At 34.8% G+C, this 13,438-nt stretch overlaps 1 protein-coding gene across 9 annotated transcripts in view; it reads right to left on the reverse strand.

Annotated features, from left to right (window-relative positions):
* The window catches only part of LOC131079971 (DEAD-box ATP-dependent RNA helicase 1), an 85,586-nt gene extending 73,050 nt beyond the window's left edge, over positions 1-12,536 (reverse strand). For 3 of the 9 annotated variants that reach the window (XM_058018022.2, XM_058018015.2, XM_058018023.2), the window contains exons 1-3: positions 12,358-12,495; positions 11,745-11,872; positions 4,623-4,857 (exon numbers count right to left, since the gene is read on the reverse strand). In XM_058018022.2, the coding sequence (XP_057874005.2) occupies positions 4,623-4,857; positions 11,745-11,857 (348 nt within the window). In that variant the 5' untranslated portion in view covers positions 11,858-11,872; positions 12,358-12,495. Of the gene's footprint in view, positions 1-4,622; positions 4,858-11,718; positions 11,875-12,306 lie in introns of those variants that run through there. The other 6 variants (XM_058018020.2, XM_058018018.2, XM_058018016.2 and 3 more) reach the window with 6 other exon arrangements.
* Between the last annotated feature and the right edge of the window lie 902 nt (positions 12,537-13,438).

Raw genomic sequence — 13,438 nt, forward strand, 5'->3', positions numbered from 1 at the left:
CGTAGTATAGGGATGTGGCAGAAATGGCGTTTCACCTAACTGTATGAGCATAAATACCTAACATCAAACCTACTACAGATCCAAACATGACTCCTATCACCTAGAAATTGTTGTATCATACAACATATTTCCAAAGCAAGAATTTGGGTCTATTTTGAAGCCGGCTTAAACCATGGAGTTAGAACTGGTTGCCATTGTAAACACCATGACAAGTTCAATAAACAACATATTTTGACAACCAAAAAAAATAAAAAGAAAAACATATATACCAATTAACTCATTTAAAAAAACCTAAGCATGTGTGAAAGATTCATAAAAGAATGAAAACAAACAAGAGAGTTCATTTGTAAAAAAAATGTAGGAAGAAAAAACCAAAAAACTTGAAAAAAACCTAACTCTTTTGCAAAATTCTTCCTCTATAATCTCGTTGGCAACAAATGGGTTCTTGCAAATGTGTAGGAATAGCAAACCAGCCACTTGAAGCCTTCACCGATCAACTTCAGCTCTATTCATTCAATGGGAAGCAAGAATAAAAGTTCAACAAGGATGAATGATATTTTTGGTTTTTGCCTTCATTGATTTTAGAGTTACAACCAGGGGGGGGGGGGAGGGGGGAATTCTCGGGCATGTGATCAAAGTCTACCTATATTAGAAAAAATAAAAAAATGGAATTCTTGACAAGTTCGTTGTAGCAATACTGATTGGGCATTAAATTTGCCTCGTGTTCACTCCACTTCATCTTGCATGGAAGGAACCCTAGACGACCCAAGCCCCTAACCAATAACATAGACAAAAAACTCCTATGAAAACAGCAGATTTAAGTACAATAGTCTACATGGTGTTGGAAATATGAGAAAAAAATACTCAAATCGTATATCTGAAAGAGTGACCAATTATCCAAGAAATCAGGGTGATGTCATTGACAAGTCCACATCAAATCCAGGTGAGTGAACTTTCAGTCAACATATCATGCCACAACCCACCCCATTGCCTACTAGGGAGCACTCAACACCAACTTATCACAAGGACGGGTGAGTTTCAAACCTACCATTCACAACCAGGGGGGCAAATATCCAAGGAATCACATCACTATCAGTATATTGATCATTCTGCTAGCTGAGGTGAATTTGAATAGTGAAGAACCAAGATCCAGGTCACCAGAAGGGCAAACAGAACTACCCGATCTGGTATCAGGCATCTCTGGTTAAGTATTTCCCACGCATTTTTCAGAGATCACTGGACTGCTATTTATTTGGAGAGATTCAGGCCCTTTTCCATACATCACCAGAGGTTATCAACCAGCTAATTGCAGGCATTTGTAGGTTTCACGTTGATAGGCCAAAACTGGGTAAATAATGAGAAAGAATTTATGTTTAATAACTAAATTTCAGTTTGGTCTAAGAGTCAATCCAGGGGCGTAAACTTGCGAAAGATATTGTGGCCATATGTGCAAGGGTTGAAGATAGTGAGGTCAGTGTGGATGAAATGTAGCTATAAAAAGCATTCATTGAAACTGCTGCAAGAACTCTGCTAAAAACTATTGTAACAGTCTGCTACAAGAACAGTGCAGGCTGCTAGAAGAACTGTGCAGATTGAAAATTATTTAAACCGATCCATCTTGAAGGTGAACAATTAAATAAAATATGAAATGTACATTTCCAATTGCCCTTTATAGATTAATAAATTTAATTTACAGACCATAATCTACAACGCTCAAACGAAATAAGATTATAAACAAGAATGCACAAAATAAAGAACAGAAATTAACATGACTGCCATTTCATGAGAGTGGGCCCTCCTCTCGATCCATGGGGTGGCTGAGATGCTATGCAACAAACTCACATCACAAACAGCATATACTTATTTCAAAATCCACATTACATCCTTTATATTCGACTCTATTTTCTGCTGCTATTACATCTTTATTTTTTGCCCTACTATGTCTATGCTATTCCTTTTCTCTCACCTATTTCTACACTATTTTCCAGCCTTCCTTACTGCTGTTCCATTGCTGCTGCATTAGTTTTCAAACTGCACACTGTCCTCTGCATTTTCTCATGCCATTTCTGCAATCTATCTCTCACGCTAGTCTTTGCTTATTTTCTCATGCCCCTTTCTCCATACATTGCTGCACTATTTATGCACCTTTTACAGCTCAAGGATTACAACAAATGGACCATAAATATAGGTCTGCAGCCAACAAACTAACTTAAAACAAATAAGCTTATTTGGCCTACGTTTATAACAGCAAAATATTATGGAAGGTTGTTTATTTTGGCCCAAGGCCAATATTCTGTTTAGCTTATGGCCGTTAAAATAATAGAAAGCTGATTGCGGCCAGCAAACATTTTATTTAGCTATACAAGAATTTATAATAATAAGAGGATAAAATATAGTTTAAGAAAATATAAAACATTATTTATAAGCTGCAAATAGTTTGTTGGCAAGTGTATCCACAGGTGACAAGAAGTTTGTGTTTTTCTCCTCCAATAACATACTGCATTAAATATTACTTAATTATATTTAATCATATGCAACAAAGGATGGTAGAAATATATGATATGATACCAAAATGGAATATGAAAATGGGTATTAAATTATGTGAAAATATTTAAAATATCAAATAAAATAAGGCGTAAATGGCTCTTATCACACGCCTCAAATCCAAGGGCATATACTAACAGGAAGGCATTTCCAGAAATCTGAAGGCATCAACCTCCGTAATTTTTCAGTCGCAATTCATAGACACCAACTGCAGATCAGATCACAGAAGCAAGAGGTTTTTCAGAGGCCAGCTATCCGACCGGGTCACTACTCGTCCACACCCAGATATCTCTAACCTCTTCACAAACAACAAATCTCCTTCTAACCTTGTACCAGGTTCAAAACTGTTGTTTTGTGTCAGATTTGAATTAATAAAAACTAGAAACCATTATCAGCTGTGCAGCTTTGCAATTGAAATTCCAATTTAACTGAAGCAAAAAGAAAATTGTTTGGTTATGTCACTGTGGTTATGATTTAACCTACTAATATCCATTTGAGACTGATTAGGTCAAAGTATGAAAACCCTAGGGACATCTCTGAGGTCTCCATCATAAGATAGCAAACACTTTCCTTTTTCATAAGATAGGGATTGTTCCAGTTCTTTCAGAGTGATGACATGTGAATTGTAATAAGTACTCTCTGCACAGAATCTCGTTACAGACTGAAACTAGGATGTTTGGGCTTGGACTGCAGTTTTGACAGGAAGCCATAGCCTTCTTGCTAAGATTTTCTCCTAGATCCAGTTTGCCTTTGGCTGTTTGTGGGACAAACTTTCTGGATTAAGAAATGGGTGAATCTTGCTGTGGATGAGCATAAGCTGTGCGAAGAGAGATAGATTTCTTCTCATCACATCAGTTCCTTAAGTTTGGACAAAGAGCCTTTGTTCTTTCTGCTTGTCTTGTATGATTCAAGAAGCAGTGTAAATCAATCAATATATTCAGAATTTTCGGTGTTCAATGTTTATTGTGATCACAATAATGCAATGTTTGCTACATTTCAATAAAGGAGATCAACTTAGAACTCTAAATCACTCTTATATGCCTATGAATTAGTAGTTTGTCCCCATTAGACAAAATCTCATTTCTTATGTTTCCATCTACCCATTTTGGATAGCTGTGATTCTGCCCAACATAGATAATACTTTAAATACCAATTTCTCATACTAACCCTGTCTTACCAATATTGATCTTAAATTTCATCAGATCATAACAGTCGGAGCCACACATTACCCATTTTATAATTACTGACATAGAAAACAATTGTTGCTTGAAAAAAGAGCATTCTGCAGATTTCATTGGATGTAGTTTCTCCAATACATAGGCTACTCTGGACAAACTGAAAGAAAATGTAAAAGGCATAATTTATTTCCTGGAACAATCCAAATATTACCTTGGTATTTAGCTACTCCCTTAAAGAGGATTTTAAATGTCCATTTCTTATTATTTACAGGTACTAGAATTTTCTATGCTTTTAATCAGTACAACCACAATGGCAAAATTGGGACAAAACACATTTTAGAAGAAAGATACTGTATAAAGATGGTATCAGTACAAGACGATTGAGGAATATTATTCATGGGAGATGGAATGCATTATATTGTACATAAGACCCATATTTAACAAGCATAACAAGGAATTGTTCAATATTATTTTATGCATATTGTGAATTAATGTTTATTCAAAATGCGCACAATAACCACCAATAAATGCAGCGCATGGGCACAATGTAACAGTTCAAAGATAATCTCTTGAATTTATTTCCAAAAACCTGTCAAAGAAATACCTATCTTTGGGTCTGGGAAGATGAAAGAAAAGAAGTAGTCATTCCATTAAGGCTACTAAAATCAAACAAGATCTAAAATATCTTTAATTTGAAATTTCTCATATTTGGACCAACAATAAAAAATTTAAACAACACTTTATCTTGTGTACATCTATCACTTGAACTATCTTAACTTTTTATCTTATAGTAACTGTTTTTCTGTTTGCCATTTATAAACAAGTCACAACAGCTCAAAGCTTATCTCTAATAAAATTGCAAGCAATAATTGCTTTTATGACATAAGTTTGAGACTAAACCTGGATTGCAAGGTCACGAGTAGGAAGTACAACTAGAGCTCGAAGACGCTGCAAAGTGCGTGTTGAAAGCATCTGAACAATAGGCAATGCATATGCTAGAGTCTTCCCACTTCCTGTTGGTGTACAAATACATAGATCCCGTTCTGCAGCACCAGGTCCAATTGTCTCTTGCCAAACTGCCACTTGTACAGGAAATAGTGTTTTCACTCCAATATTCCGCAAAGCATTTTCTAGCCTACGAAGTATATAATTCATGAAGATATTAAATCAAATACATGAGTTTCTTTTGCTATAAAAACAAGAAGAAGACAACATAGATCAGAGTAATAATTGATAAATGGAATGACTGCAGTACAGATAATAAATAACATATAGTGGGCCAAATACCTTTGATTATGAATGAACCAATCACAAATGACATTATAAACCTTGGTATGCCTCATATCTAGATTGATATAAGTAAAAACATTGTGTTAACTATATTCTAAAATATCTCCAGGGATAATAACTAAACAACAATGAGATAAAAGCTAAAGCTATCAGTCAGATTAAAAACAATGGAAGTGAACATACAATAAATTGAAGAGGACAAAAATAATAGCAGCTTCAACAACAAATAAAGATACTGCACAAGAGAATTTATGAAGGCAGTACAAGAGGCTCAACCATATAAAATATGAACTACATACATCAGATAGGAAATCAAACAAAACAACAACAAACAAAGATACTGTACAAGGATATTTATGAAGGCAGTACAATGCTCAACCATGTCAAATATGAACTACATACATCAGATAGGAAATGAAGAATAAACGCCTACTGGAATTGGATCATTTAATTACAATCTCTATACAATTACAGCAATCAATGGATAATGTGTGCGTCTAGCAAGTGTGTGTGTTTATGTGCATGTGCGTGTGTACACACATGTATAACTAAGTTACTGAATCAGAAGAAGGGTCTGGTACAGATATGAGGGTAAGTTTTGGGTACATCAATACAATAAAGCATAAATATTAATAAGATAATATAAATAAATGATTTAATATGCTAAAATATTAATAAATTAATATTAGTTTATTTTGAGAAATAATATATGCAACTAAATTGTAAATATACATATTTAACAATAATTTAATGATAATATTTATATTAATCTATATATAAAACTAATATATTATAATAAAAATTAATTATTAATATTGATATTAATATTAATATAACTGAATTGAAATTAAGCTTCATGTCACATTGCTCCTCGCAGCCAATTTGGAGTGATAAGAAATGGAAGATTATTTAAAAATTAAAACAGATTGTGATTTCAGAGACATTCTAATGTCGAACGCCTAAACTTTCTACAGGGACAGTGATTGTTGGCACAGCAACAAAGGTTTTACCTCAACTATTATGGGGTGGAATGGTTTGTCAAATATAGCATCATTGTGGACCAACCAAAGGTGAATCAAAGCTCATAAAAAGTGGCACACATAATATTATATATTTTGAGTCAATCATGTTTGGCATTTTCCCATGACTGTCAAGCATCACTATTGAAGAAATCTGTCAATTTTTTTTTGTTGTTCATCACTATTGTTTCTTCTTCCAACACATGAAACCCACAAGATAACAAACATTGCTGTTGTTTAGGGTTTTACAGGGATCAAACACTAAAAAGTAAACAAAAACGCTTCAAAATTGTCACTAAAGTTTGGAATTGAATGTAAAGTGCATATTGTGCCCTGGAATTGTCCAGGTTCGTTTGGGTGCCAATTCTAAATGTTTCAAAGGCAAAAAGAACCAAATCCTGTTTGAAGCCGCAGACTCAACCCACTTTCCAATTCCAAGATGAATCATACCCAGAATCAGACTGAAAAACTGCTGATCCAGTAACATAGTTGTTTAACATTGGCAAGTATTAAAGTGTTGTGGGCAGCTTGACAATTAAACATTTGAACCATTTTAGAGCACTATCGATCCATTTTGCGGTTCATAAGGCATTAAGTACTTTTGTATAATTATTTTCAATTTTACTCTCCTTCCTATAGTAAGTGGGCCGTTAGAAATGTTGTCATTGATGTCAAAGTGTGTTTTGTTCAAGAAGGGAGATTGTTAGAAATATGGTCATTCATGTCAAAGTGAGATTGTTATATATGATGACAAAGGTTTTTGATGTCAAAGTTTGGGAGATTGTTTGTTATATTGGCTTTAATTGGAGGCCAACTTATGGAATTTTATTATTTTGAAAGAGGTGTAATTGGAGGGTCAACTCATGGAATTTTATTATTATGATTTAATTTTACAGGGCCGACCTATGTGTTTTATGTAAATAATTATGGCTCCCAAAGGGGTGTAAAAAGGTGAAGCGTGTTAGTAAGTATTATAGGTGAGAAAATGTTTTATCATTTGAATATAGAGCAGAAGAGATTTAATGCAGAGCAGATTTTGTGAAATGTGAAAGAGCAAAATTATATATGTTCATCATCCATTGAGAAGCAACATCTAAAAGGTGAAATTTTGCAGAAGAGGTAGGTTTCCACGTAAATCTTGTGTTCTTAATTGTGTGGATCTTGAGTGTTTGCCATTATCGTGTTGTTTATTATTAAATAAGTAAAAGTTTGTCTTATGCTGATTCACCACCCCCCTCTCAATATAAGTGTGTGCTCATCAATTGTTAACAAAGTGGGTTCCTTAAAAATAGTCTAACCGCTAAAAGGTAGATCTCGAAGCACACATGTCTAATCAAGAAGGTTTCTCCTCAAATAGAGCTCCATTGTTTGACAAAACAAACTATGCATTTTGGAGCATAAGGATGCGAACTTATCTAATGGCCCTTGGTTTTAATATTTGGCAATCAGTTATGAACGATTATAAAGCTCCAACACTTCCACAAATGAATCAGGCTAGAAAGAAGGCTAGTGAAAACAATGCAAATGTCACGAATGCCATCTTGTGTGGTCTATTAGAATCAAAATTTGTCAAGGTGATGCATTGTGAATCAGCAAAAGAAATCTGCGACAAACTTCAAAACATCTATGAAGGTGATGACAAAGTTAAGAAGACTAAGCTCCAAACCCGTAGAAAACAATTTGAGAGCTTGAAAATGAAAGACAAAGAAAATATTGCAGCCTATCCCCTTCGTGTGGATAAAATTGTCAACACCATCAAAGGACTTGGTAAAAAGGTTGAAAATTCAATGATTGTGCAAAAGGTGCTAGGTCTCTCCCCTTAAGATTTGATGCAAAGGCTTGTGTCACTGAAGAAATGAAACACTTGAACACATTCACAATGGATGAACTACATAGGTACCTAACGGCATATGAAATGAGAACTGAAAAAGAGAAGCCATCATAGCAAGAAGCAACCTTCAAAGCTTCAAACAAGATGAAGAATAAAGAGCCTGAATCAAGCTATACCTCCAACAATGAATCAGATGCAAAGGAAGCCCATTTTGTGAGAAAGCTTAAGATAGGATCTGGTAAATACAAAGGTAAGCTATCTTTCAAATGCTTTAATTGTAGAATAATAGGACATTTTTTTGCTAAGTGTCCACATGTAGAAGATGATAATAGTGCTAAAGAAGAAGATCATAACATAAAGAAAGGAAGCAGACATCATCAATACAAAAAGAGCTACAAACAAGGTAAACACCAAAAGAAGAACTTCCATAAGCGCAAGAAAAGCTTCTACTCCAAAAGGGGCAGTACAAGAAGAGAGTGATGAAAGTATCTCAAATAGTGATAGAGACGAAACTCTATTCGTGGAAGTAGAAACAAGGGTTGATGTCATGAAAGGTGAAAATAGCTGTGTGAAAGAAAAGACGGATTCAAAAGAGGAAGAAGATTCTGAAATTGAAAGATAAGTGGATCTCGAAGAATAACTCATTTGTTTCTTAAGAAAAATCAAGAAGCTTAAAAAAAGAAATTTAAAACAAAAATTGCAGCTTCAAAAATATGAAGAAGAGTATTATGATTCAAGAGCAAAAATGACACAAAGCCTTGAGGAATCAGAAAAGGTTATCATAAGCCTAAATATTCAAACTAGTTTTCATGTCCAAGATGAAGGAAACCAATGTACATTGACAATGGATGCTCAAGCCACATAATAGGGGACAGGAGCAAGTTTCTCACTTTAAAGACAGTAACAGTGGCACTGTGGAATTTGGAGATAATGCTACAGCAAGGATAACTGGAAAAGATACTCTTATCCTGGATAATGGAAAGACAAACATAGAAAATGTCTTATATGTTGAAGGTTTGAAGCATAATCTTCTCAATCTTGGTCAATCGTGTGATCAAGGACATGCCCTTACATTTCATGCTCAAGGTTGTGAGATTAGGAAGGCAAGTATAGGAAAATTAGTTGCAGGGGCAAATAGAACAACAAATAACCTATACATCCTCAGTGAGATCAAGGGAGAAAGATGTTATTCAGGACAAATAGATGAAAGCTGGTTATGGCATAAAAGAATGGGCCATATGAACTTTTGATAATCAGAACCTGTATAAGTCAATGTTTGGCAGCCTATTATATGTGACAACATCAAAGTCGGACATTATGCAAGAGAGACAAATGTGCAAGAAATCAAGAGTATTCAGACACCTAAAGGGCATTTTGGACTTTGGTTTGTGGTATCTCAGAGATGAAGATTTCACTTTAGTAGCATATGCAGATGTAAATTGGACAGGCAGTGTTTGATGATAGCAGCAATGTCATGTTGCACACATGTTGTGGAGGCAGAATACATAGCAATAATATCATGTTGCAGACAAGTTATTTGGATGAAGCAGACATTGAAAGACAATAAGATAGCAGAATAGCATGTCAAGTTGGAGTATCTCAGACAGAAATTCTGAGTGTTTATGGAGAAGAACGTATCCATACTAACCACTACCCAATCATCACTTAAGTGACATGCAACTGCTGGTAACCAGTCAACAATGAAACAAAACATAAAGGCAAAAACTAAAAATAATCCCTTAACCTTCGTATAAACCTTAATTGGTCTCTAAGTGTAGCCACTCAATTGGCTCTATATGTTAGGCAGACTTAAAAGGTTCACTCAAGCAAAATACAGTTGAGGTTTGGGATGGATCAGGACTAGGTCCTCGAAACAAATATTATATTTAGAACCCTCATGTCCAATAAGAACACAGACAACATAGATTTCCATGTCATGATCTCAAAAACATGAAGACAATCTGTCTTCTTCTTTTTCAAGGCCGAAATCTAATATCATACATATGAAAGAGAAGAGTTTTGAAAACTTTATAATTGGATTAGTACAGAATGTGAGGATAATGAAAATGTACCAAAAGGGATATAAATTCATTTTTTGAAAAGAACATCGCATTTAAGGCTTTAGGTGTGCATCATGCTTCTAATCCTCATCTTCATATGTGGAAGCTCGCCCTTGTTTTGACTTGAAGAAATATCTATGACATTGTGAAAACATAGGACCAACCAAACCAGTTTCTTGCAAGTACAATTGATGCTATTACAAGATGGCCGTGTTCCTTCTCTCAGAAAGATGAGAGATAACCTGTCTTAAAATTACAAATCTTGCAGATTTCCAATTATCGGTTATATTGTTGGGATAACTCACATTTGAATTAAAACGCAAAAATATGTGTGTCATGGTTCAAATCTAACAACTTGTGATAATATTAGAGCAGCACAACGGAAGTTGAATTGTAAAATAAAACTTCATAAAAATGATTCCCATGAAAGTTAGAAGTAGCAAAGACCAAGCTATTTCCTATTGAGAAGTTAACTTAATCATCCTAATTTAAAATTTGCTTGAGGACAAGCAATCTTGGGAAGGGAGAGCTAGAGGTGACTATTACATGCTGATTGGCCATCCCTTCTTAATGTTAATTTAATACCCTACAAAGATGGTTGGCAATCCTTATGAATATTAACACTCAGCAAAGCGGGGGTCATTTGGTGATTGTTATTCATGGATGGCAGCACTTCATTGCAAAGGCTAAATCTTTTCAAACCTAAGAAGTATAAACCCTTCTAATCAGCAATTTACTTGGAGTGAATGATATTATTATATTAATAATCATTCTTGTTAGGCAATGGTTATTAGTTAGGAAGCAAGCGAACATCTTGAACAGCTGCGACTGGAAGGGAAGGGCAGCACGTGTGAACAGGTGTATCCTTTCAAGACAAAAGGATATGACCCTCTCCATTATGGAGGGTATGAAAAGGAAGGGGGCCTCATTGGAAAAAGGCATCCGTGAAGGATCGTAAAATAGGAATTCTGAATCTGAGTTGAATTTAGAAAAAAGGCATTGAAATCTGATCTGGATATGGAGGCAGCAAGAAATAAGAATTATAAAGCAGTGATACATTGAATTATATGTCAGTAAGATACAGCAAACTTTATATTTTTGCAATAGTTGGTATGCCACATATATGAATCCAAATATTTATTAATTTGTGAATTTAGTAAAGAAAATATTTGTTTATTTAATTAATTTGCCAATCCATCAAGAATCTTAGGATTAGTAATTACTAATTATTCAAATAGCAATCACATCAGGAATTGGCAAGGAAACATAATAGGGAGATGCATGAGTACGGGTTCCCTCAATTAAGTAGACCTAATTGACCACACATTAAGTTAGATTACTTGTGGGCAAAGGGGTCGGATTGACTTGGTTGGTTGTTCCGCGCTCTTGGGCTTAGTTGTGGAGAACAGTCTCGCGGCACCCTATTGTGCTTTCCTCTCAAGTTTCTAATATGGTTGGTTATTGGAAATAAGCTATAAGTGTATATGTTTACAATAGAAATCTTCATTAGCATTGTGTTTGGTGTTAATTAACTATTTTCCTAAATTCAATTGCTATTGTGTAATTTAGTGAAAGAATACTCTTGTAAATAAATTGTATTATTGGATTTTGTAATTTTTGGGCAAAAATCCGATACTCCCTCAATAGGGGACATTACAGAATGATAATTAAAAAATTGCAGTATAATACATTCAATTCTTAAAGTAAATAGAAACATGGTTTTTGGCAATAATCGAAACTCGCCATTCAATATCATTGAAGTGCACATTTAATTAACAAAGGTAAGGGCACGAAACTCAAATTGTTGAAAACATGATCATACCGAGGGTCCAGGCAAGGGACCAGCTCTAATGGTGATTCTTCACATGAATCAACCTCCACTGGCTGTCGCATCCATGGCAGTACTGGTTCGCTCTTTCTTTCGGGCTCCTCCATTGTAATTTACTGCAACTACCATCAGTATTTGTCTTTTTGAATTAGAAAGCATATTAATTCCACGGATTTCCTCTTTTGTTCTTTATATTTTATACTAACAACTCAATTAATTACAAATAAATAGAGAAACTGCGTTACATATAGATGACACGAAATGAAAGTTAGAATGGCACATCCAAGGGCATATTTGTTGAACTAGCGTAATCAATGCATGGATTAAAAGCTTGATGTTAGTTCATGCATATTTCAATGCATATTAAAAAAGGAAGAAATCGTTTTTTAACTCTTTACAGCCTAAAGATCAAATGAATATGAATATATTTCTATTGCTAAAGATTTACACTAAGACAAACAAAACAGAAAGAGAGGGAAAGCGATGGAGGCCGTATTACTAACGACTGAATAGCTAGAGTTTGAAATGATGCAAAGATAGAGAAAAAACAATTTACAGTTGTTATTGAACTACTGCTCGAAAACTCTGTATTGGTATTCTGAAATACCTTCGACGCTGCCACTCGATGATGATGACACTGTTGTTCTAGAATATTGGAACAATTTTTCTTCGGCGATTTTAAAGGTTGCTGTTTGCTGTTCTACGTATTTAGATTTTTTAAAGTTTTTACTTTTCACGTTTAGGTTTTGCCACATTTTAAATTTGACTGTATATATCGAAGGCAGAATAGAATATATATGCGCTGATGTGTTTAGGATGCTTGTTATGTCTTTGGGTCACATCTAGATAAATTATTAAACAAATATAGAGGTATAGGTGTTCACCTAGGTAATTATGTAATAAAGTTGTTCTATATAGAGATAATCTTATTCTAGTGGTAAAATCGTAGCAGCAAGAAGTGGAGGCAACGAAGCATAGATATATAGAGGGAAAGTCTAGTTCAGCAACAAAAACACCATATAGTAAATGGGAAGGTGGGGCCCACATGCATACCTCTCAATGGTAAGTTGGAATTGTTGAGGTTATTTTTGGAGGAGAGGGCCTAGTTTAGGGTCTATAGCAGAGGGGATGGATGTGACTATCCTCCTTGAAACACACAAGCTGCACCAATATTGTATTTCTTCTTCAATACATGAACACTCTCACACACACTCACTCTACCACACCGTATTGATCAAATCATAACACACACACTACCGATATATGCACCAAGTCGGCCTTGAGAACACCTGCCCCAAGAATAATTCTTCATTGGTCTTCTACATGATATCTTTCAATGATATTCCAATGGTCAGATCACACATTACAAGCACCAAAGCAAAACAAGAACAAAAACATTCAAGGTCAGGTAGACCTAGAATAATCATATCCTCGAACATCTACAAGCACGTTTCTGAAGCACAAAAACATGATCTAACTTGACATAAAGAAATTAAGATCATTAACAATGTATTTCCAAAAGATCATCATCGGAAACCAAAAAGTGGAGGAATGCAGAGCACTGCAATCATTGTCAAACACCGTCAATGTTGAATACACTTTCAGAGCACAACTTCTGGAGCACCAAATCAATTGCCACAACTGAATCCAAAACTTGGTCATTATGAAAAACATATTTACATATCGGC

Source organism: Cryptomeria japonica, chromosome 10, assembly GCF_030272615.1.
Source record: "Cryptomeria japonica chromosome 10, Sugi_1.0, whole genome shotgun sequence".
Lineage (NCBI taxonomy): Eukaryota > Viridiplantae > Streptophyta > Pinopsida > Cupressales > Cupressaceae > Cryptomeria > Cryptomeria japonica.